This window comes from Lissotriton helveticus, chromosome 8, assembly GCF_964261635.1.
Source record: "Lissotriton helveticus chromosome 8, aLisHel1.1, whole genome shotgun sequence".
NCBI classification, from domain to species: Eukaryota; Metazoa; Chordata; class Amphibia; order Caudata; family Salamandridae; genus Lissotriton; species Lissotriton helveticus.
Window position 1 is genome coordinate 1,651,072,540 of NC_136069.1, and position 21,414 is coordinate 1,651,093,953.

General features: G+C 48.8%; 1 protein-coding gene across 1 annotated transcript; it reads left to right on the forward strand.

The window, feature by feature from the left end:
- Positions 1-1,192: 1,192 nt before the first annotated feature.
- LOC144774076 (olfactory receptor 56A4-like) lies at positions 1,193-2,155 on the forward strand. The gene has a single exon (XM_078659103.1). The coding sequence runs from the start codon at positions 1,193-1,195 to the stop codon at positions 2,153-2,155; it is 963 nt and encodes a 320-aa protein (XP_078515229.1).
- The last annotated feature ends 19,259 nt before the right edge of the window (positions 2,156-21,414 follow it).

Sequence of the window (21,414 nt, forward strand, 5' to 3'; positions counted from 1 at the left end):
TCGGGTCAAAACTTGGTCATGGTCCCTCGATTCAGGTTGTGCAGGGCAGGAGGTCGATATTTTCGAGTTCTGGCTGCTAAATTGTGGAACTCTCTCCCGTCCCACATTCGTGAACTTGATGAGCTCTTGAAGTTTAGGAGGGCGATAAAAACGTACCTGTTCCCTCATCCATCTTAGTTCTATGTTCTGTGTGCGGCTGTCTTTGCTCTGCTGTGTTGTGTAAGGGTACTCTGTCTGAAGCGCCGGGACGCCCCTTGGCTGGGGCAGCTGTGCGCTATAGAAGTGTTATTAACATAACATAACATAGTTAAAGGGGATCTTCGCCATACATCTACATGAAATGTGTCAGACATTTGTTTAACTTACTTTTGATACTTTGAGTTCATGCAGATCTGTCACTCCGGGTGTCAACAACTGTTTGTTTGTTAACAGCTTTGGCATCCTTTGAAATATTTACATAGAATGTATCCAGAAATTTAATTTATGGCATCAGTTTGTCTGTAAAGTTAAGTCCTGGTCAAGGATCTGAGGTTTCATCCGGATCTGATGAGGGAGGGGTAAATGTAAAGGGGTTAAAAAGCTTTGAGTAACTAATACCTATGACGGATTTTGACGGAAGATGAGATACCAAACTCTAGTTTAGCAAAAAACTATATGTTCACCTTGTGATTTGCTGCGAAGGAGGATAGTTTTCTTGGGAAGCCCTTAATTAGACAAAACCAAAGATTATGGGCAGCATAAGTTAGAAGCAAGTTGGATTTGCCCAGGTAAAGGCCTTCGGCTAAGCTTTTCAATCAACTTCCACTACACAGACCTGAAGGCCATGCAGAGCATTAGGCAACCTGCAACATCATGCAAATGCATTATCATTCACCACCACACCTACCACACATCTACCACATGTATCTACACAACCACCAGTAAAAGTTTACCTTTCAACTAAAACATTATTCATATAAAGTTATAGTTAGCAATCGAAAGACATATACTCTATTCAAATGTCAAATCAGTGAGGACTTCCCTGATATTGGCAAAAAGGTATGCCCCTTCTTTTCTGGGCCTAATTCAGAGAGACACTTCTGCAGCGCATGGTTTTCAATGTGGTGTTTCGGTAGCTTTTGTAACCTAACTCTTACTTTTTGTTTCTTTTACAGATTTTAAAACAAGCAGATAATACGAGTTTCTGCCCATCATGGAGACCTCAAACAGCACCGTGTGCAGCATATCAGAGTTTTATTTGCTCTGTTTCCCAGAGTTCAGCAGCGGTCGCTATGTGCTTTCTATTACCTTTGTTGTCCTTATGCTGTCATCCTTGGTGGCCAACAGCCTACTCATGACTACAGTGTTTGCGGTGCCAGTACTGCAAAATCCCATGTACTACTTGCTCAGCATGCTCGCTGCGCTGGACATGATCCTGTGTGTTGTAAGCACACCTAAGACTTTGGCTGTCCTCTGGTTTGATAAGATTGCAGTTTATGCCACCACCTGTTTTGCTCAGATGTACTTCATCTACTCCTGTGTGAGCATGGAGTCCGCACTCTTCCTCATCCTGGCCCTTGACCGGTACATCTCCATCTGCCACCCCTTAAGATATCATAGCATCATCACCACGGGGTTGGTACTTAAAGGAGCAGCTTTCATGCTGGGAAGGAGCCTGATCTTAGCCTTACCACTACCACTCCTAGCAGCATTTAGAAACTACTGTTCAGGGAATAGCATTCCACACTGCTTCTGTGAAACCCGAGCAGTGGTGACACTATCCACTGATGACTATACTGCTGTCAGCATGTACATGCTGGCTGGGACAAGCGTTGTGTATGGCGTGGACATCCTGTTCATTATCTTCTCATACTATATGATCATCCGAGCTGTCGTGAAGCTGAACTGCTCAAGATTTGCCCTCAAGGCATTCAGCACTTGCAGCTCACACCTGATCCTGATTTTGTTTTTCTACTCCACCATAGTCTCCATCTTGGTGTCGAATCAGTCCAGTCATTCCCTCCCACGCCATGTCCACGTGCTACTGTCTATTCTGCACCATCTTGTGCCCCCAGCTCTAAACCCAATAGTCTATGCAATAAGAACAAAGGAAATCCAGCAGGCACTCAGGAAGATCTTAGGAAAGATCAAAGTGTTTCCCAATGTACAAAGGTAGTCAATAGTTTACGATACTTGCAATTCTCAATTTTAAAGGGCATGGCCTCCTTTTCTGCTTTCTTTTGGTAATGAAAGTACAGACTGCTTCCTATAATGGCTAAACATCAGCAAAACGTGGCTGTTACCCTACCCCTTTGCAAGAACAAATTCCAAATACATCTGTAAATTTGTCTTTACCCTTATGCTTGGATGAATTTCACATTCTTCATCTGAGGGTATATTAGTTTATGCAATATATACATTTTTAGAATTTAGCCAAACAAAGGTGTGTATCTGTTGCTGAGGATGACATAACAGGAGGTCTTTTTAATGCTGTCCTGCTTGAACTTTGTCTTCTGGTTTGTTAACTGCATAATTATGTAGACAAGTCCATGGTGATGGGGTCGTTGTCTGCCTCATCATGGAAATGGCTTGTGAGACGAATGACGGGTGTCTCAGTCAAAGAATGTGATACGACACCTGTGTTACAGCTATGGACATGTGGCCAAGGTTAGAATACCTTAGTCTTTTCATAAAGCTTCAAACCCAGATCCTAATTCACGGAAACCTTGTACCCGCATTGTGCAAAAAAACAGGATAGTTATGGGCGATTACAGGTTGGGAAAAAAAAGAATGTGTCAATGGAGCTATTCCAGATGTGACAATACACAGGAGAGATCTTGCAAAAGGCCTTAGTGAAGGTACAAATGCACATGGGGGAGTTCCAAAAAGCTACTTATTAAATATCACAAGAACAAAATACTTACATACGCACTCAAGCCACTTGGTGAAAAAAGACTTGATCTCTACTAAACATGGACCATCCATTTATAGACATATTAAAAATGCAACTAATTGTTGGATATGAAGTGCAATGAACCTAAAAATATTCTCATAATAGATGGACAACAATCCTACGCACACGGGTAAATCTTAACACAATAACACGCGAAGGCACAGTTCCGCATTTCAAATGTTCTAATGTGACAGTATAAATGATATAAATGCAAAGTTGTAACATTCGAGCATTTCACAACTGTGCTATGGAATATGTGGTGTGCCCACAAGTGTCTGAACACTTTTTATTATGTACTAAAAGACCAGTACATTATCATTGAAATGGACTCCATTTAACTATTTGTTCAAATTAAAAGACTCCTAGAATAGCAATATGTTTTAAAGAACATTGTCATATAATTGCACAAATCCTCCTTCAACTAGTTTAAGAAATAGCCAATTACCTTGAGGCTGAGATCAAGAAGCATAGTTAAGTCGCTGAGACAATTGTTTGAACAAGACACTGAATGGATTTAGTGCAAGTGGGCTTAATGACTAGTTTGGTTTCAAATGCCTTCTTTGAGATATGTGCATGCAATTGTAATAAACTGTCATTTAAGAAAATGTTTTAAAGATATTATAAAATGACTACCATGAATGTGCCTGTTATATCCTCTTTCAATGTGTAGAATTGGATGAAGTAATTTCATTTTATTAAAGGTTGAAACTGGGAGATATTAACTAAGAATAACTTGCACATTGATAAACAAAGGGGTGGCTAATGCTTACATTACGAAAAGGACTTACCCTCCAAGAAAGCTCTTACAGAAAGACATTTAAAAGTCTAAAGACAAACATTTAAAAGTGCAGGATGTGTAGTTTTAAATGTACTTATTTTCAGTTTAGGGACTAAATTGACTTTATTTAATGTGGTGTTAATTTATGAAAGTTACAGTAAGCAAAAAAAAGTAATGCAGCTTTATCAAGGATTTAAGTGCACTGATATTATTCAGCATATTAAAGATTTGTGTTTATCTGTTTCTGCCTTTATGATCACATATTGATACTGAGATGAAAATTATGTGTTTAATAATTTCTCCTTGATGAGGAAGTCATAGCATAGAATTAAATTAGCCATTTAGAGTGTGGCAGTCTAGTACTCCATCACAAGTGTAATGGATAGCCTGTCTGCCTCAGTGTGAGTCCTCATTCTAATGTACTTGCTGTAAGGCAGATGGGATAGCTGTCATATATCTGATGGACTGCCCACCTGTCAAATTCTGAATCAGACCCTAAAGTTGAGATGAAAGAAATTATAAAGAATGAATTAAGCCTATTTTGACCAAGTGGTATTGAGAAACAAAGACTTGTTCAGTCACTATAAGAAAGCAGAAATGGGGAATTTAATTCACATCACATAGCAAAGGGTTAAACAACCCGACACCCAGCACATGGCAAAAGGCACATTTAAGAAATGCATTGTTCTATGGAGATTCAAACAGTTACAGAAGATCAACCTGCAGATGGTCACACAGAGTTACGTGAATCCAGGACTATGTGTAGGTCACCGTGCCATCCGTTAGGAGGACCCTGAACTCCGCACCATGTGAGTAGACACAGGCTGCACCCACCATTCTGGAGCTCCTAGAAGCATGTTTTAAGACCCTGGTGGTGCTAATGTGCAGACATTTCAAAACATCAGGTGAGGGACAGTGAGGGATATGCCTGTGCACGCCCCTCCCAATTTACACACTTTTGAACCTAGAGGTGCTCCTTACCAGTGATTGACCTATTAGTTAGTCCTCTAATTCTTCAGAGATATATAACATACACAGCAGAAGACAGCTTACTCACAGTTTGTAGTGAGTGGCATGTTTCATCATTTGCCTAACCCAAGTAGGTAAGTACCACTCAGATGGATGCAACTATTAAAGTACTTGAAAAAGGCCTCAACTGAGTGCCAACTACACAACCAGACATGTGCCAACTACCAGTTGAGTTGTCAGTGGTTGCTTTTTCTGCAAAATGTGTATAAAAATGTGTGGTTTTTTTTTCAATCAATAAGCACACTCCTGGAGAAAACCCAGAAAAAAAATGCTGGCCTTTAATCGTCCACCCACATTAATGCCCACTGATTTATTAGCCTTTAAACAGACGGTCACAAAAGACGTAGATTGATTGAAGGACCACAACCGTGAGTACTAATACAATCTGAGAAAAAAGAGTACTAGGCACTAAGGGGACTTTTGTAATCAAACCAGCTAATAAAGGCGGAGCAATTGTAATACTACAAAGAGACATGTATAGGAATGAATGTCTCAAATGATTAAATGGGATGATAAATTATAAGAGATCACAGCCAGATACAGCTCAGGGTATTACTAAAGACATCCATATATGGTAGAAGTAGCCAAAAAGAACAACTTTATTATCGAACAGAAAGCAAAATTCCTGGCTGAGAAACATACATGCCTTCCATACTTCTAAATTCTTCCAAAGGTACACAAAGGGAAACATCTTCCCCCAGGACAACCAATAATTTCAGGGATTGAATCAGCTCCAGAGTCACTATCAACATTTGCAGACCATTTCTTAACATCTTTGGTAAAGACTATGCCATCTTACCTGAGAAATCTAAAGGATTTCTGGAACATCGTTAAAGGAATAACATTTGATCCATCATCAGAAATACTGTTGATGATGGATGTGGCAGGTCTGTACAATAGCATCCACCAAGAAGAATCAATGAAGATGATAGAAATCCTGCTCTACAGGAGGGGCAGCTAATGCCTGAGGGGCACAAAAGCTCCACCCCTCCATTACCCGCACAGCACAGAAAGAGAAACTGCTCAGCTTTGGGCTGCAGAAAATGTAAACATATGAACTGTCAGTTTGGGTGTTTACATATTGAAGGCATTTGTTGCTGAAGACGTAAAGTGCGCATGTCAGAAGCCCAGGAGAGGTGGTATCGGCAGGACTCAATGGACTGTGCATGTTTGAAGAGCATGTTTCATGTGTGCTCCATTCAGATATTCACTATCCATAGACATGGTGTGCAGCATGGGCGGATTTTGCGGATCCACGATTCACGAATTTGCGTATTCACGGATCGTGGATCCGCAAAATCCGCGGATTTAGCGGATCGGCGGATTTGGGGGCGGGGCTTCCATGGCAGGACCATCGTGCCAGATTGAACCCTGCCCTTCGTATTTATTCAAGAAGACGCCACCGTTTTGTGCCATACCTCTACTCAACTGGAGTACTTTCTACTGGATAATCAGTAAGTGCTACCTCGTTGGGTAAATGAATAGTGCTTTTACTACACTACAGCTACCTAAAGTGCCAGAGAGTTGTCAACAGCGACCAGGTGTGTGTTACTATGCAATCGCGCCGAAGGGCGCAGGGGTCCCTTGAGTGACCTATCATAGTGGGTAAATGGCGGGAAGACGGTGCACACCTCGAGTGTGTGGGCGGGGCCAAACGGACGGGGCTTCCATGCGAGTGCACATGCCTCTTGTGTGCATTAAAGGTCAGAGACTGATCGCGCTCGTGAAAGTCGAGGATGCAAAGGCCTATGTCCAGCATCACAGCTGATTTTCGATGGTATATCTGGGAAGAAGGCACATCTGCCCAGCCTTGAGAACGCTCACGATTGTTTTTGGGGCCGATGAATGCGTCACTGAATTTCAGCTTCAACTAGGGCACATGCTTAACTGATATCTGTAAGTGAGGTTTAATTTTTGTGCCAGGACCGTCGTGCCAGAATGAACCCTGCCCTTCATGTTTATTCAAGAAGACACCACCGTTTTGTGCTGGGCTGTAACTAATTTACGATGGCGCCGGCAAGCTGCCAGCGCCATCCTAAAGTTACTTAATTAGCTTCAACAGGAAGCTCTAATTGGTAAAATAAAGCAGGCGCTCGAGCCCCTGCTTTATCTTATCTATTAGAGCTTCCTGCTGAAGCTAATTAAGTAACTTTAGGATGGCGCTGGCAGCTTGCCGGCGCCATCGTAAATTAGTTACAGCCCAGCAAGGCGTGAACTTTTGACCGGGGAATCCGCCGCTCGCGAATTGCGAATTTTCGGTAAATTCGCGAGAGTTCGCGGATCGCGGATTTACCGAAAATTCGCAAAATCCGCGATCGGAGCGGATTTTGCGCTCATGCTATGCAGTGCAGCTTGCCCACAGATAGGTGTTTGAGCGGGTGGCAGGGGTGGTGCCTCCATTAGAGCGTCAGGGCATTGTCCCCCTTATATTATGGCCCCCCAAACCTCTATTCGTGTGAGCAGAGTACTAACCATTTATAAAAGGGCACAGCTTGTGGGCAGGTTGCATAACTGAGGCTTACGTGGGTCCTCAGCCACTGCAAGCCTGAGGAAGTTGGGACTTGCTTAACATTGTTGAAAGCCACTTTAGAGGCACCTGGGCCAAGTTTGCATTTTGGGTTGGACGGCTGCCTTTCTCCAGTCAGCCTGACATACACACTAGGGGGCATATTATCAACAACTAGCGATATTTATCGCTAAATAAGCTTAGCGACATTTTTTTTATCACCGTGCATCGTCAGATTTTATCTCAGAGATAACGTGCTATTAGCTCCAGAGCGATAAAATATCCGGCGATAGCGGCGAAATGGGTGAATATCGCTGGAAATCCAGCGATATTCAGGCATTATCGCTAATAGGGACGTAGTCTGAATATCCACCTCCCATTGGATATACAGGCTAAGAACTGGTCTGAGCAGGCGTTAGTTTTCCGCGATATTCACGCTTAGCGCAAATATTTTTGTCGCTACGCCTGCGTTGATAATAGGCGATAGAGATGTTAGCAACTGCTTTCAGTCGCTAACAGGTTGGGTACGCCCACTTTGCATGTCATTAGCGATAAAAATCGCTGACATGCAAAGCGGGCCCCAAACCGCTCGCTATCACCTAAAAGCTGTTGCTAACTGATGTTAGCGACAGCTTGCTAATAGCATGATGAAATTATCGCCGCTTTGAGGCTGAAAACGGCCGCAAAAGCAGCGATAATTTCATTTCGCCTGCCTTGTTAATATGCCCCCAGATGTCTCCCACATTCTCTCCACCTGCCCATTAGTGAGCCGGGTGAGTCAAAGCCGCAGTGTCTGGTCTCAGTAATGAGTGTTGAGGTTGCCTGCCTCATCCAATCCAGGCGCTGCTGTAACAGCAGGATCTGGGTTGGATTAGTGGTGCGTTCCCAGGCAGTGCACGTGACTAAGGCAGCGCATGGTGGGAGGAGGCTGTCTGTCTCTCTAGCTCTCCTTTTCGTGCCGCACGGAAAGAGACAGTCACAGTCATCGTTGGCAGTTGCTAATTTTGCTATGAAGCACGTGTTTCATTTTGTTTTACACTTTTGGTTTGTATTCCCATGCTGCACAACACTAGCAAACACCACAAAGGAAAAATAGGTGTTGGAGGCGGTGTAGTGGACATGTGAGTGAATGTAGCTACAGTTGTTTAGACAAAGTTGTTACCAAGGGGGAACTTGTAATAATAAATAGTCAAAATCTGAAATGGTATATGAAAGTTGGCCATTCAAGAAAATATATTAAAACCATGGTTTTATTGGCTGTCTTTAATGTGTATTCTCTGTGGATGAAATTGACATTATTATAGATCATAGTGTGCAGATGATCCTTTTGAGGGTAGAGGTAAGTAGGGTAAGTATTTTTTAAGTGATAAAGTATGTAAACATAGTGATATTTGTTGTTGCTGTACATTTTCAGAACTTAGCTTTACATCTCACTGATCATACCCATATTACCTTATGTATAGCATGTGAAATCATAGCATTCATAACAATACTTATGACATCTCAAATTACATAATCTGTGAGAACACAGTGCACGCAGAAGGTTCAAGTTACAGGTAATGTAGTGTGGCAAGTGAGGTGACAACACTGGGTATAGAAGTACAAACCTTATAGTAACTTGAAGGTGGTGTGTAAATGATAAATTTAAGTTATAACCATATCTTAACAATTTCTAATGTTTGTGTGGTTTAAGTTGGGTTTGTATAGAAAGAATAAAGACAGTTATCCTAACTATAACTTATCCCTAACGTTTGTTTTTTGATTGAATACATATATTTTTTTTTTCTTTACTAAAAAAACGAACGTTACAGGGACGTTAGAGTTAGCAAATAGAATAAAAAAGAAAACCTTTAAAAATTCACTATAAAAACAAAGGTCACAGGGACGTTAAAGGTAGAGTCAGATTTTACTCAGACAAAACCAGAGAAATTCAGCTGTTAGCTGAGTCAGCTATAACTCATGCCCCCGCAATACACTATTTCACTCATGACGTGGTCCGTGACATCACTGATGGCATCACTGATGACATCCCTTATGACATCATCCAGTGACTGAATGTTTTTAAAAGGTTTATGAGTGTTTAATATATACACTAAGGTGTATTGCTGAATCAGTGGGTGTTTGAGTGTCTGTATGGATGACTCAGTAGGAACATCACTCACATATCTGAGTGATTAGATGTCTCAGTGAATGTATAGGTGAGTGACTGGTTGTGTAGATGAATGTATTTGTCTGTCAGTTTATGTCTAAGTGGGTGTATGAGTATGTTAGTGGGTATATGAATGGCTATAAGGGGGATAGATTGGTTGGCTGCATGTCTGTATTTGTGGGTGAGAAGGTATGTGACTGCCTGTATGGATGAGTGAGTGGGTGAGTCAGTAGCTGTATGCGGTGTGTGTGCTTGTCTCAGAACCCTTATGGGTGAGTGAGTGTCTGTATGGCTTTGTCAGTGATTTAGTGCATATGTCAGTATGGGTGAGTAACTGGGTATGTGAAAGGCAATATAGGTGAGTGACGGGGTATATGAGTGACTGTATGCGTGAGTGAGTGAATATGCAAGTGGCTATATGGATGAATGGGGCCTCTGTCACTAGCTGTATATGTGAGGGAGTAAGTAAGTGGATGTGTGTGTAATTCTTTGGGTGAGTAATTGACTGTGTGATTGACTGTTTCGGTGAGTACCTGGGTGTATGAGTAGTTCTATGGCTGACTCACTCAGTGTGTGAGTACCTGTATGGGTGTATGAGTTGATATGTCAATGTATGTATTAGTGAGTGAGTGAGTGTATGAGTGGCAGTATGGGTGAGTCACAACAAGAGCGGTCTCTATTTGAGCTTAGTCCACCTTGTAGTTTTCACAAGGGGGACTGACAATCTCTCTACAGTAGGGTTCTTCACCCACTCACTTTTTTACACTTTTTATATTCACTTTATTGGTCCTGAGGAAACCCCAGGGATTGTTACAACCATTAAAGGGCGCGAGACATGTCGACCGAAGAGTTCCTGAGGCACATTACCGCCTAGGCAGTAACACACAAACTACAGGTTTTTTAACTTGTCAGGGGGAACCCACACATTAAAATAGTTTTTTTCGGTATCCCCTAGCCAGTTTTAATCATCCACTCACTCACTCACCATTTCTTACAAACCCACAATCTCACACCCTCACTCATCATACGGCGTTAACAAAAGATCTTTGCAAAAGCGACCCTTCAGGGGACACATAGGGCATTGCAGCGAAGGCCCGACAAGGTGCAACGCCCAATGATGAAGCATGACTTCCCTCAGGAAGTGTGAGGGCAACAAGAGATAAGATTTGTGATTGTCTCCACTCCGTGAGGGTTAGACCAAGCCTCCTCTGTTTCTTCTTTTTTTTTTTTCATCCGGACCCTGCTAGACAATAGAGAAACCTCGGCCCTCATACTCCTGGACCTGTCAGACGCTTTCAACACGGTCTGCCACCGCACACTACGAACACGCCTCCACAATGCCGGGATCCAAGAGAAGGCCCTGGACTGGACCACATCCTTCCTCTCTGGCATAACACAGAGCGTCTGCCATCCCCCCTTCCACTCCGAAACCACGGAGATCATCTGCGGCATACCTTATGTCTCAGCCCAACGCTGTTCAACATCTACATGGCACCGCTCGCCCACGTCGCCCGACTGCACGACCTCAATATCATCTCCTATGCCGATGACACCCAGCTGATCCTCTCCCTCACCAAGGACCGCCAAAACCAACCTCCACGAAGGAATGAAGGCCATCGCCGAATGCATGAAGAACAGCCGACTGAAGCTGAACTCAGAGGTCTTCATCCTCGTATCCACCCCCTCGGCCTGGAACAACTCCTGGTGGCCAACCGCACTGGGAACAGCTCCAACACCCACCGACCACGCATGCAACCAAGGGGTCATCCTCGACTCCACCCTCTCCATGACTAAGCAGGTCAACGCCATCTCCTGCTCCTGCTTCAACACCCTCTGCATGCTCCGCAAGATCCACAAGTGGATCCCCACCGAAACGAGAACGGTCACCCAGGCCCTCGTCAGCAGCAGGTTGGACTACGGAAACACCCTCTACGCAGGAGCCTCGACCAAACTCCTGAAACGGCTTTAACGCATCCAGAACGCCTCTGCATGCCTGATCCTCGACATCACTCACCGCAGCCACATCACACCCCACCTGAGAGACCTGCACTGGCTCCCCGTCAACAAGAGGATAACATTCAAGCTCCTCACCCACGCATACAAGGCACTCCACAACACCGGACCAGAGTACTTCAACAGCCGACTCAGCCTCTACACCCCCACCCGCCAGCTCCGCTCCGCCAACCTCGCCCTCGCCACCATCCCCCGCATCCACAGAGCAACCTCCGGTGGCAGATCCTTCTTCCACCTCACCGCCAAGACCTGGAACACCCTCCCCATCCACCTAAGGCAGACCCAAGACCTGCTGACCTTCAGACTTTTCAAGCAGTAGCAGCATTCCCCATCCCCCAGTGCCTTGAGACCCTCACGGGTAAGTAGCGCGCTTTACAAATGCTATGATTGATTGATTGAGGTGTGTCGATAACATTGATTATCATGTGTTGTAAACAATATGTTGGAATTTCTTTGAACCAGACCTTTAATAGGTTTATACTATATCTACATTACAGATAATTATAACTGCAGAAAAAGACAGGCATGAGAGCCTGATGTCCCTACTATAGTTGCATGATATTTTTAGCTGTCCAGGGAAGGATCTACCCTGCCTTGAAGAAGGACAGTGTATCTGGTGGGCAGATAACATGGATGCAACATTAGGCAAATCTTCAAATGTAGGTACGAAACATTGCTTTTGGGCAGCATATAAAATTCCCTTTTTTTACATCGTACCTAGGATACCCCACTAGTAAAAGACATAATCTTTGGGTACAGAACTTCCTCATCTGTACCAACTCATTCAGATGGGCCTTCTAGACTTGATAGCATAACATTGAGCCCAACTTCCTAAAAATGGACGTCATAGCCATCCATTCAAGACCTTCTCATCTGCCACCTGACAAGCTTTCTAGATAACTCTCCCACCACAGTCCTAGATTCAGTGATGATCCCTACCATATTGTTGCTTGATTAATTATTGCTTTAAGAAATATAAATTCACCAACTCTAAAAAAAAAATACACTGGCTGATCTGCAGGAGACCGGGGAGTTCACGCTGACTACAGGCATACTGTGTGGCATGCAAGTCACTAGTTTGATGTCGGGTGCAGAAAAGTGATATTTTCTACATGCACTGTCCACTTTTAGGCCACATGCTTCCATTCTCTTTGAAGTCTAGTATCTCCTTTGAAAAGATTTCTCACGGGGTAGTCTTTACTTAGTTTTATTTCTCTCATTTGAGTACAGCAGAAAAACACTGGCCATCAGTCACTAGAGCATCCAGATCCCTGTTCCAGCTCTGTCTGGTCCTATGTGCAAGGCAGAATTAGTGTCTCAAGCATATGTGTGGTTGTTTTCTTAATATTAAGTGCCCTTAAGTTCTTAAGGAAGGCTTGGGTCAAGACTATGGGGTGCTTACAAATACATGCAATAATGTTGGTAGGCCACCATCTTCATAAGTACTACTCACCGAGCAAGTGATAATGGAAGGACAATTCAATGGTCTACCAGGATGATGTTGGAGCCTTACCACAGTGCGGCCATCTTGGTCTGTGGCGCATCTAATATTAGTAATATTAATATTCATAACAGCCTGATGCGTAACCTCCAAGTCAAAGATTTCTATCTCAAGAACCCGGATTGATACACAAAGCCATGCCAAGAGGCCAGAAAACAAGCCTTGTCAAGTTACACACCCAGACTGTGGAACAATATTCCATCACAGATCAATATCACTCAGTCACTTCTACACTTCAGAAAGGAGAGTAAATTACCCATTACTGAATAGTGGTACCATGGTGCACGGATTTGGAGTACCTTATCCACCATCAATAAGGAAGCCACTGCTCATGCTGTACATGAGGTTAGACTTGCCATATCTTGTCCCATATCGATAAGTAAACTTGACTCACCCCTCACTTCTCCACTTCTGTAAGGAGCTGAAAACTCTCCTCACTGTGGAGTACATTGCCCATATCCATAAACAACCACTGCTCTTCCTGTTCATGGGCTGTGGACTTGTGGTAACTCATCCACCATCCTTAAGGAAACCATTGCTTATCCCTTTTGTGGGGTGTTTACTTGGTGTATTTAACCCACTCTCCATATGTAAGCCACAGCTCATTCCGCTTCTGCGGTGTGGACTTTGAGTACCTCAATCACCATCGATTAGGAAGTCACTGCTCATTCTGTGTGTGAGGTGTGGACTTGGCATATCTTTACCCACTATCCATAGGTCACTGCTCATCCTGAATCTGGGGCATGGACTTAGATACTTTAGTCCACAATCCATAAGTAAGCCTCTGTTCATCTATAACTTCTTGAATTCAGAAAGGAGCTGAAAACTCTCAACTCAAAAGGACATTGCCCATATCCATGAGGAGCCATTGTTCTTACTGTGCATGGGCTGTGGACTTGGTGTACCTCACCACCATACTTAAGGAAGCCACAGCTCTTCCCATGCATGGGATGTTGACTTAGTGTATCTAGTCCACTCTTTATAAGTGTGCATCACAGATAGACCCAGACCCAAGCACTTCTGTTTTAAGCCCTGAAATTTCCAGGATCGAGTGTCAAACAGTGACCCCTCGTCACAGAGTGAGGAGGGATCAGCAACTTTCGCTAACCCCACCCCACTCTGTGATCAGTAAAAGACTGCCCCATCCTCTCAATGGGTGACTCAAGCCCTAGTCCCAACTCTCCAGGAACCTCGGAGGCTTCCCTCCTGCCACCAGAGGTCACCTTAGCAGCTCAGTAAGACTGTCTTTTTTTTTAATGTTCATTGTGTGGTTGTGAGGAGTGTGTATATATGTATATGTATTAGTGTGTGCGTGTTGTGAATGGGGCTGCGCATGTGTATGTGCTTTTGAATGGTCACTGTTCGTGTGCATGCTTGTCAATGTATGGGTGTGATTGAGTGTGTATGTGTGGCCTGCTAGCCGCCCACCCCGACTGGGTCAAATTGCCAGCCGCCACTGATAATTATAATGTTCTTTCAAACTTTTATAAGTTTTTAACACTGGAAGGAGCAATAACCTATTATATGCAGATAGGCTCTCTCTAGGTGTTGGCTGGTGTTGCCACTGGTGAAGCGTTTGTGGACAGAGGAGGTATTATCAGACATCTTGGCGGGACCGCTGATTTACTACAAAGACACGGTTTCATGAACAGACCAGACTGCTTGTGTGCAACAAAGTGCCATGTGTGCAGGCCTGGGCTTATATTTGATATATAACAGCATCATCCTGAGCCCATCACTAACCCAGATTTGTGTACAAGCACGAGTCTGGGCCTCAATCAGGGTTCCTGCTGTTGCAGCAAAGCTGCACTTTTTTCACGCCGATTTATGGTTGTCCAGGTTCTCTATACTCTGAATCAGGTCCTGTGGGGCATATTTACGAGCCCCTTTGCGTTGCTCTTGCACCACGTAGTGTGACCCTGAGTGGCTTAATAAATCTTGAATAATGGGGTGTAGTGCAAATCGCTGCGTTGCATTACTCTAAGCCATGAAGGCATTTTCATGGGCGTTGCATGGGGGTTCCCAAGCAACATCCATGAATTTTGATGCAGTCCTAGATTTACCAGAAGAGGTAGACATGGGAATGCACCAAAACCCTTTGCCTCTCCAGGTGAGTTTTTTTCCTCGTTCTAAGGGTGCTGCATTCAGCACACATAGAAAGAGGAGAAAGCCTCTGGGGATTGTTTTTGTACAGAAAGGTCAATCAATCAATCATAGCATTTGTATAGCGCGCTACTCACCCGGAGGGGTCTGAAAGCGCTGGGGGGGGGGGAGTCTGCTACTGCTTGAAGAGCCAGGTCTTGAGTTGCTTCCTGAAGGATAGATGGTCCTGGGTCAGCCGGAGGTGGATGGGTAGGGAGTTCCATGTCTTGGCTGCCAGGTAGGAGAAGGACCTTCCTCCGGTGGTGGCTCTGCGGATGCGTGGAACGGCGGCGAGGGCGAGGCTGGTGGATCGTAGCTGGCAGGTGGGAGTGTGGAAGGTCAGGCGGTTGTTGAGGTACCTGGGGCCCAGGTCGTGGAGAGCCTTGTGTGCGTGGGTGAGGAGTCTGAACGTGATCCTCTTGCTGACGGGGAGCCAGTGCAGGTCTCTCAGGTGTCCGGAGATGTGGCTTTGTCGGAGAACCTCCAGGATGAGTCGTGCGGAGGCGTTCTGGATGAGTTGGAGTCTTTTCTGAAGTTTGGCTGTGGTTCCGGCGTAGAGGGTGTTTCCGTTGTCCAGTCGGCTGGTGACGAGTGCCTGGGTGACCGTCTTCGTGGTTTCGGTGGGGATCCACCGGAAGATCTTTCGGAGCATACACAGGGTTTTGAAGCACGAAGACGAGATGGCGTTGACTTGTCTGGTCATCGAGAGGGAGGAGTCCAGGATGAAGACCAGGTTGCGTGCGTGGTCCGTTGGCTTGGGAGCGGTGCCCAGGGCAGGGGGCCACCAGGAGTCGTCCCAGGCGGAGGGCGACGATCCCAGGATGAGGACTTCCGTCTTGTCTGAGTTCAGTTTCAGGCAGCTGTTCTTCATCCACTCGGCGACGTCTTTCATCCCTTCGTGTAGGCTGGTTCTGGCGGTGGCGGGGTCGTTGGTGAGGGAGAGGATCAGCTGGGTATCGTCGGCGTAGGAGATGATGTTGAGGTTGTGTTGGCGTGCGATGGCTGCGAGGGGGCTCATGTAGACATTGAAGAGGGTGGGGCTGAGTGATGACCCTTGTGGTACGCCGCGGATGACTTTGGTGGCCTCGGATCTGAACGGGGGAGGCGGACCCTCTTGGTTCTTCCGGTGAGGAACGAGATGATCCACTCCAGTGCCTTCTCTTGGATTCCGATGTTGTTGAGGCGCTGCACCAGGGTGCGGTGGCAGACCGTGTCGAACGCTGCGGAGAGGTCCGAGAGGATGAGGGCCGCTGTTTCCCCGTTGTCGAGCAGGGATCTGATGTCGTCTGTGGCTGCGATGAGGGCGGTCTCGGTGCAGTGGTTGGCTCGGAAGCCGGACTGCGAGTGGTCGAGGGATCCGTTCGTCTCGAGGAAGGCGGCAAGCTGTCTGTTGACGGTCTTCTCGATGACCTTGGCAGGAAAAGGGAGGAGAGAGATGGGACGGTAGTTCCTGAGGTCGGTGGGGTCCGCTGTTCGTTTCATCAGGAGGGCGGTGAGCTCGGCGTGCTTCCAGCTCTCCGGGAAGGTGGCGGTGTTAAAGGAGGTGTTGATGATGTCCCGGAGTTGGGGTGCGATGATGGAGTCGGCTTTGTTGAAGACGTGGTGGGAGCAGGGGTCGGTTGGTGATCCGGAGTGGATGGTGTTCATCACGCGGGTGGTGTCTTCGGTGCTGACCGGGGTCCAGGCGCGGAGGGTGGTGGTGGGGGGCGTTGGCTCGGTGGTTGGGTGCGTGGTCTGTGCGCCAAAGCTGTTGTGTATGTCGGCGATCTTGCTGTGAAAGAACGAGGCGAGTGAGTCGCAGAGCTCTAGCGAGGGAGTTATGTCGTTGTTTCCAGCGCTGGGGTTGGAGAGCTCTTTGACGATGCTGAAGAGTTCCTTGCTGTTGTGGGCGTTGTTGTCCAGTCGTTCCTTGAATGCTGTCTTCTTGATGGTGCGGATCAGCTGGTGGTGTTTGCGGGTGGCGTGCTCTGGTTGTTGCTCCAGGCTTTCTCGAGGGTACGGCAGTTCTTCTTGGAGTTCTTGAGTTCGTCGGTGAACCAGGAGGCTTTCTTGCTGCCGGGTCTGCTGGGAGGGGTCTTCAGTGGTGCGAGGTTGTCAGCGCAGTTGGTGATCCACTGTGTGAGGTTGCTGGCTGCTTCGTTGGGGTACGTTGTGCTGGCGGGAGGGTTCTGGCTGAGGGAGGTGGTGAGCTGGTCGGCGGTGATCTTGTTCCAGCTCCTGAGAGGAACCTGTTGCGGGTGGTGGTGGGTCGTGGTTCTTCTGAAGCTGAAGTGGACGCAGCTGTGGACCGTCCAATGAAGTCCGGTGGAGTGGCTGAAGGAGATGTGCTTGCTGGAGGAGAAGACGGGGTCAAGCATGTGGCCGGTGTAGTGGGTGGGGGCGTTCACCAGTTGCTTGAGTCCGAGGTTGGCGAGGTTGTCCAGCAGGGTGGTGGTGTTGGTGTCGTTGTTGTTCTCCAGGTGGAAGTTGAAGTCCCCTAGGAGGATGTAGTCAGCGGAGGGGAGGGCGTGCGGGCTGGTGAAGTCTGCGATGTCTTCGCTGAAGTGTGTGCGTGGTCCCGAGGGTCTGTAGATGAGGGTGCCTCTGAGGGTCGTCTTGGTGTCAGTGTGTATCTGGAAGTGGAGGTGTTCGGCGGCGGTGAGGGTGTCGTCGGAGTTGGTCGTGATGCGGATGGTGTTCTTGTGTACGATGGCGATGCCTCCTCCAGTCTGGTTGACGGGGTTCTTCCGGGTGATCTTGTATCCGTCCGGGATGGCGATGGCGATGTCGGGGGCTGAGGAGTCGTTCATCCAGGTTTCCGTGAGGAAGGCGACGTCTGGTGAAGTTGTGTCGAGGAGGTTCCAGAGGTCCACGGCGTGTCTGTGGACGGAGCGGGTGTTGAGCAGGATGCACTTGAGGTGGTTGTTGCTGGTGCTCGGCTTGGCAGGTGCGTTGCAGGTTCGGAGGCAGGTGAATCGGCAGCCTTTGTGGGTGAAGGGTCCGTGGGTGCGTTTCGGGGTGGCTCGGTAGCAGGCGGGGTTCCGGCCGGCATTGAGTGCGTTGAGGGCTGCGGCGTCATAGGTCCGTCGGGTGGTCTTGCATCGGCGGGGGCCAGGGCTCCTGGCGCTGGGCGCGGTCCAGATGCGGACGGGCACAGACGGGCTAGCCTTTGGCATGCCTTTGGCGCACAATTGGCACACCGGTTGCGCGTCATAAGTAAGGAGCCGGGAGGGAGGAGCAGCTGGGTGGCGGGAGCGGGGCGGCAAATGGGCTGGAGGGGGGTGGGGCCGCAAGGAGGCAGCGGCGGTAAAATCAGGCGGAAGGCGGCTCAGCGGCGGTTGGGTCGTCCGATCGAAGCGTCAATCAGCGGGGCAGAAGCGGCAACAGCGAGGCAGGAGGCAGCAGAGCATGGGGACGACCTAGCCTGGGGACAGGCTCAGCGGTCGCTCCCTACAAACACTACGCGGTCCCCTTAAGTAAGGAGCCGGGAGGGAGAAGCAGCTGGGTGGCGGGAGCGGGGAGGCGAATGGGCTGGAGGGGGGCGGGGCCACAGGGAGGCAGCGGCGGGAAAATCAGGCGGAGGGCGGCTCAGCGGCGGCTGGGTCCTCCGATCGAAGCGTCAATCAGCGGGGCAGAAGCGGCAACAGCGAGGCAGGAGGCAGCAGAGCGTGGGGGCGACCTAGCCTGGGGACAGGCTCAGCGGTCGCTCCCTACAAACACTACGCGGTCCCCTTAAGTAAGGAGCCGGGAGGGAGGAGCAGCTGGGTGGTGGGAGCGGGGCGGCGAATGGGCTGGAGGGGGGCGGGCCGCAGGGAGGCAGCGGCGGGAAAATCAGGCGGAGGGCGGCTCAGCGGCGGCTGGGTCATCTGATCCAAGCATCAATCAGCGGGGCAGAAGCGGCAACAGCGAGGCAGGAGGCAGCAGAGCGTGGGGGCGACCTAGCCTGGGGACAGGCTCAGCGGTCGCTCCCTACAAACACTAAGCGGTCCCCTTAAGTAAGGAGCCGGGAGGGAGGAGCAGCTGGGTGGCGGGAGCGGGGCGGCAAATGGGCTGGAGGGGGGCGGGGCTGCAGGGAGGCAGCAGCGGGAAAATCAGGCGGAGGGCGGCTTAGCGGCGGCTGGGTCGTCCTATCTAAGCGTCAATCAGCGGGGCAGAAGCGGCAACAGCGAGGCAGGAGGCAGCAGAGCGTGGGGGCGACCTAGCCTGGGGACAGGCTCAGCGGTCGCTCCCTACAAACACTACGCGGTCCCCTTAAGTAAGGAGCCGGGAGGGAGGAGCAGCTGGGTGGTGGGAGCGGGGCGGCGAATGGGCTGGAGGGGGGCGGGCCGCAGGGAGGCAGCGGCGGGAAAATCAGGCGGAGGGCGGCTCAGCGGCGGCTGGGTCGTCTGATCCAAGCATCAATCAGCGGGGCAGAAGCGGCAACAGCGAGGCAGGAGGCAGCAGAGCGTGGGGGCGACCTAGCCTGGGGACAGGCTCAGCGGTCGCTCCCTACAAACACTAAGCGGTCCCCTTAAGTAAGGAGCCGGGAGGGAGGAGCAGCTGGGTGGCGGGAGCGGGGCGGCAAATGGGCTGGAGGGGGGCGGGGCCGCAGGGAGGCAGCAGCGGGAAAATCAGGCGGAGGGCGGCTTAGCGGCGGCTGGGTCGTCCTATCTAAGCGTCAATCAGCGGGGCAGAAGCGGCAACAGCGAGGCAGGAGGCAGCAGAGCGTGGGGGCGACCTAGCCTGGGGACAGGCTCAGCGGTCGCTCCCTACAAACACTACGCGGTCCCCTTAAGTAAGGAGCCGGGAGGGAGGAGCAGCTGGGTGGCGGGAGCGGGGCGGCGAATGGGCCGGAGGGGGGTGGGTCCGCAGGGAGGCAGCGGCGGGAAAATCAGGCGGAGGGCGGCTCAGCGGCGGCTGGGTCGTCCGATCGAAGCGTCAATCAGCGGGGCAGAGGCGGCAACAGCGAGGCAGGAGGCAGCAGAGCGTGGGGGCGACCTAGCCTGGGGACAAAAGCCTCCTGCACATAAACAATCGGCCTTAAACCAGGGGCGTAACACAGGCCCCCGCAGCCCCTGCAGTGTGGGGGCCCCAAGCTCCAGGGGGCTCACTCAGCACTGCACTCTGGCCACAGACCTCCTGATTGGGACCAGAGTTGGCCCCTCTATGTACCTTGCAGGGAGGCCCCCTCAATTTTCGTTACGCCAGTGCCTTAAACGCAGGCAGCCTTGCTCCATGGTGCAAGGGTGCCAGCGTTGGCTCTAGGCAGTCATAATGGTGCCAGCACAGGGGAAAAAGCAGGGATGTGCCATATTGACTTAAACACGGTGCATTCCTGCCCTTTCCCTGCCTTGCAGCACGGCAAGGTGCACTGCGTGACTTGGCCATAAAATGGTCCTGTGTTTTTCCTGGTTGCTCCAGTATTGCACCAAATAAAGGGGCACTAATAATGAGGCTGTAAACGTGTTCGGGGAGCTGTAGTCTGCTGCCCTGTCAGATCCTTGTGTGATGACCTGCACCTGTCCAGCTTTTTTTCCTATGAATTCTGGGACTTGTAGTCTTGTTTATTCCATTATAAAACGGACCTACAAGTCTCAGAAATCGTGCGACCACAATTCAAATAAACCACACAGGGACCTAGGAAACTTGCCGGGAATGACTCTTCGTCTGCTTCTACTGAACCAGTTGTACTAACACCTCCGATAGCAGTGTGTAGGAGAGAAGTCTCGAGCTGAAAAGGTGCAGGTAAGACGTGTTTCTTCCTCAGTCCCTTCCTGTTTCAGTTCCCCTAAACGCATATCCTTCTCAACAGCATTCCCAGCTCCGTGTGACGTCACTGGAATAGTGAACAGTGCAAATATTTCTTTTGCCCGCAGAAGGGGGCTTCCCAGGACGGGCTTTTGACATGCTCTCTGCACAATTCCTACCTCGTGTCCTCATCGACGGCAGAGCATCAGAGCGCCCAGACGCCGACCCTGAGACCAGAGAGCGCATTAACGCAGGCAGGCACGTGTCGGCCCCCAGGGGGGCGCGGATTACCGCTAATGCTACCAGGGAGACATCCCCCGAGGGACCCCGGGGCGCCTCCGCGGAGCTCCAGCCCGGGTAATTGAATCCTGGAATCAATGAAAGCTGCAATTACATATATTGTGAGGCATTTTACACCGACGGTGTTTGACAACACCCCTTCTAAATTAGGCATCTGTACCGAACGTGCCATAGCGTGACGGAGCAAAACAAAACCACGCTTCGGAAAGTTAAAGCAGATGTGGCTGAAAAAGACCCAGTCGGTTCACACACACGTTGGTGACTATTCACCGGAAACAAATAATATAGGGTTATCAGTTGAGTTCAGCTCACCGTGACAATGGAACTGATCCACAGACATTTGAGCATATGTGACCCG

Bases quoted from the DNA above. Each gene is read 5' to 3' on its own strand.
- LOC144774076 (XM_078659103.1), top strand. From the start codon at position 1,193: ATGGAGACCTCAAACAGCACCGTGTGCAGCATATCAGAGTTTTATTTG.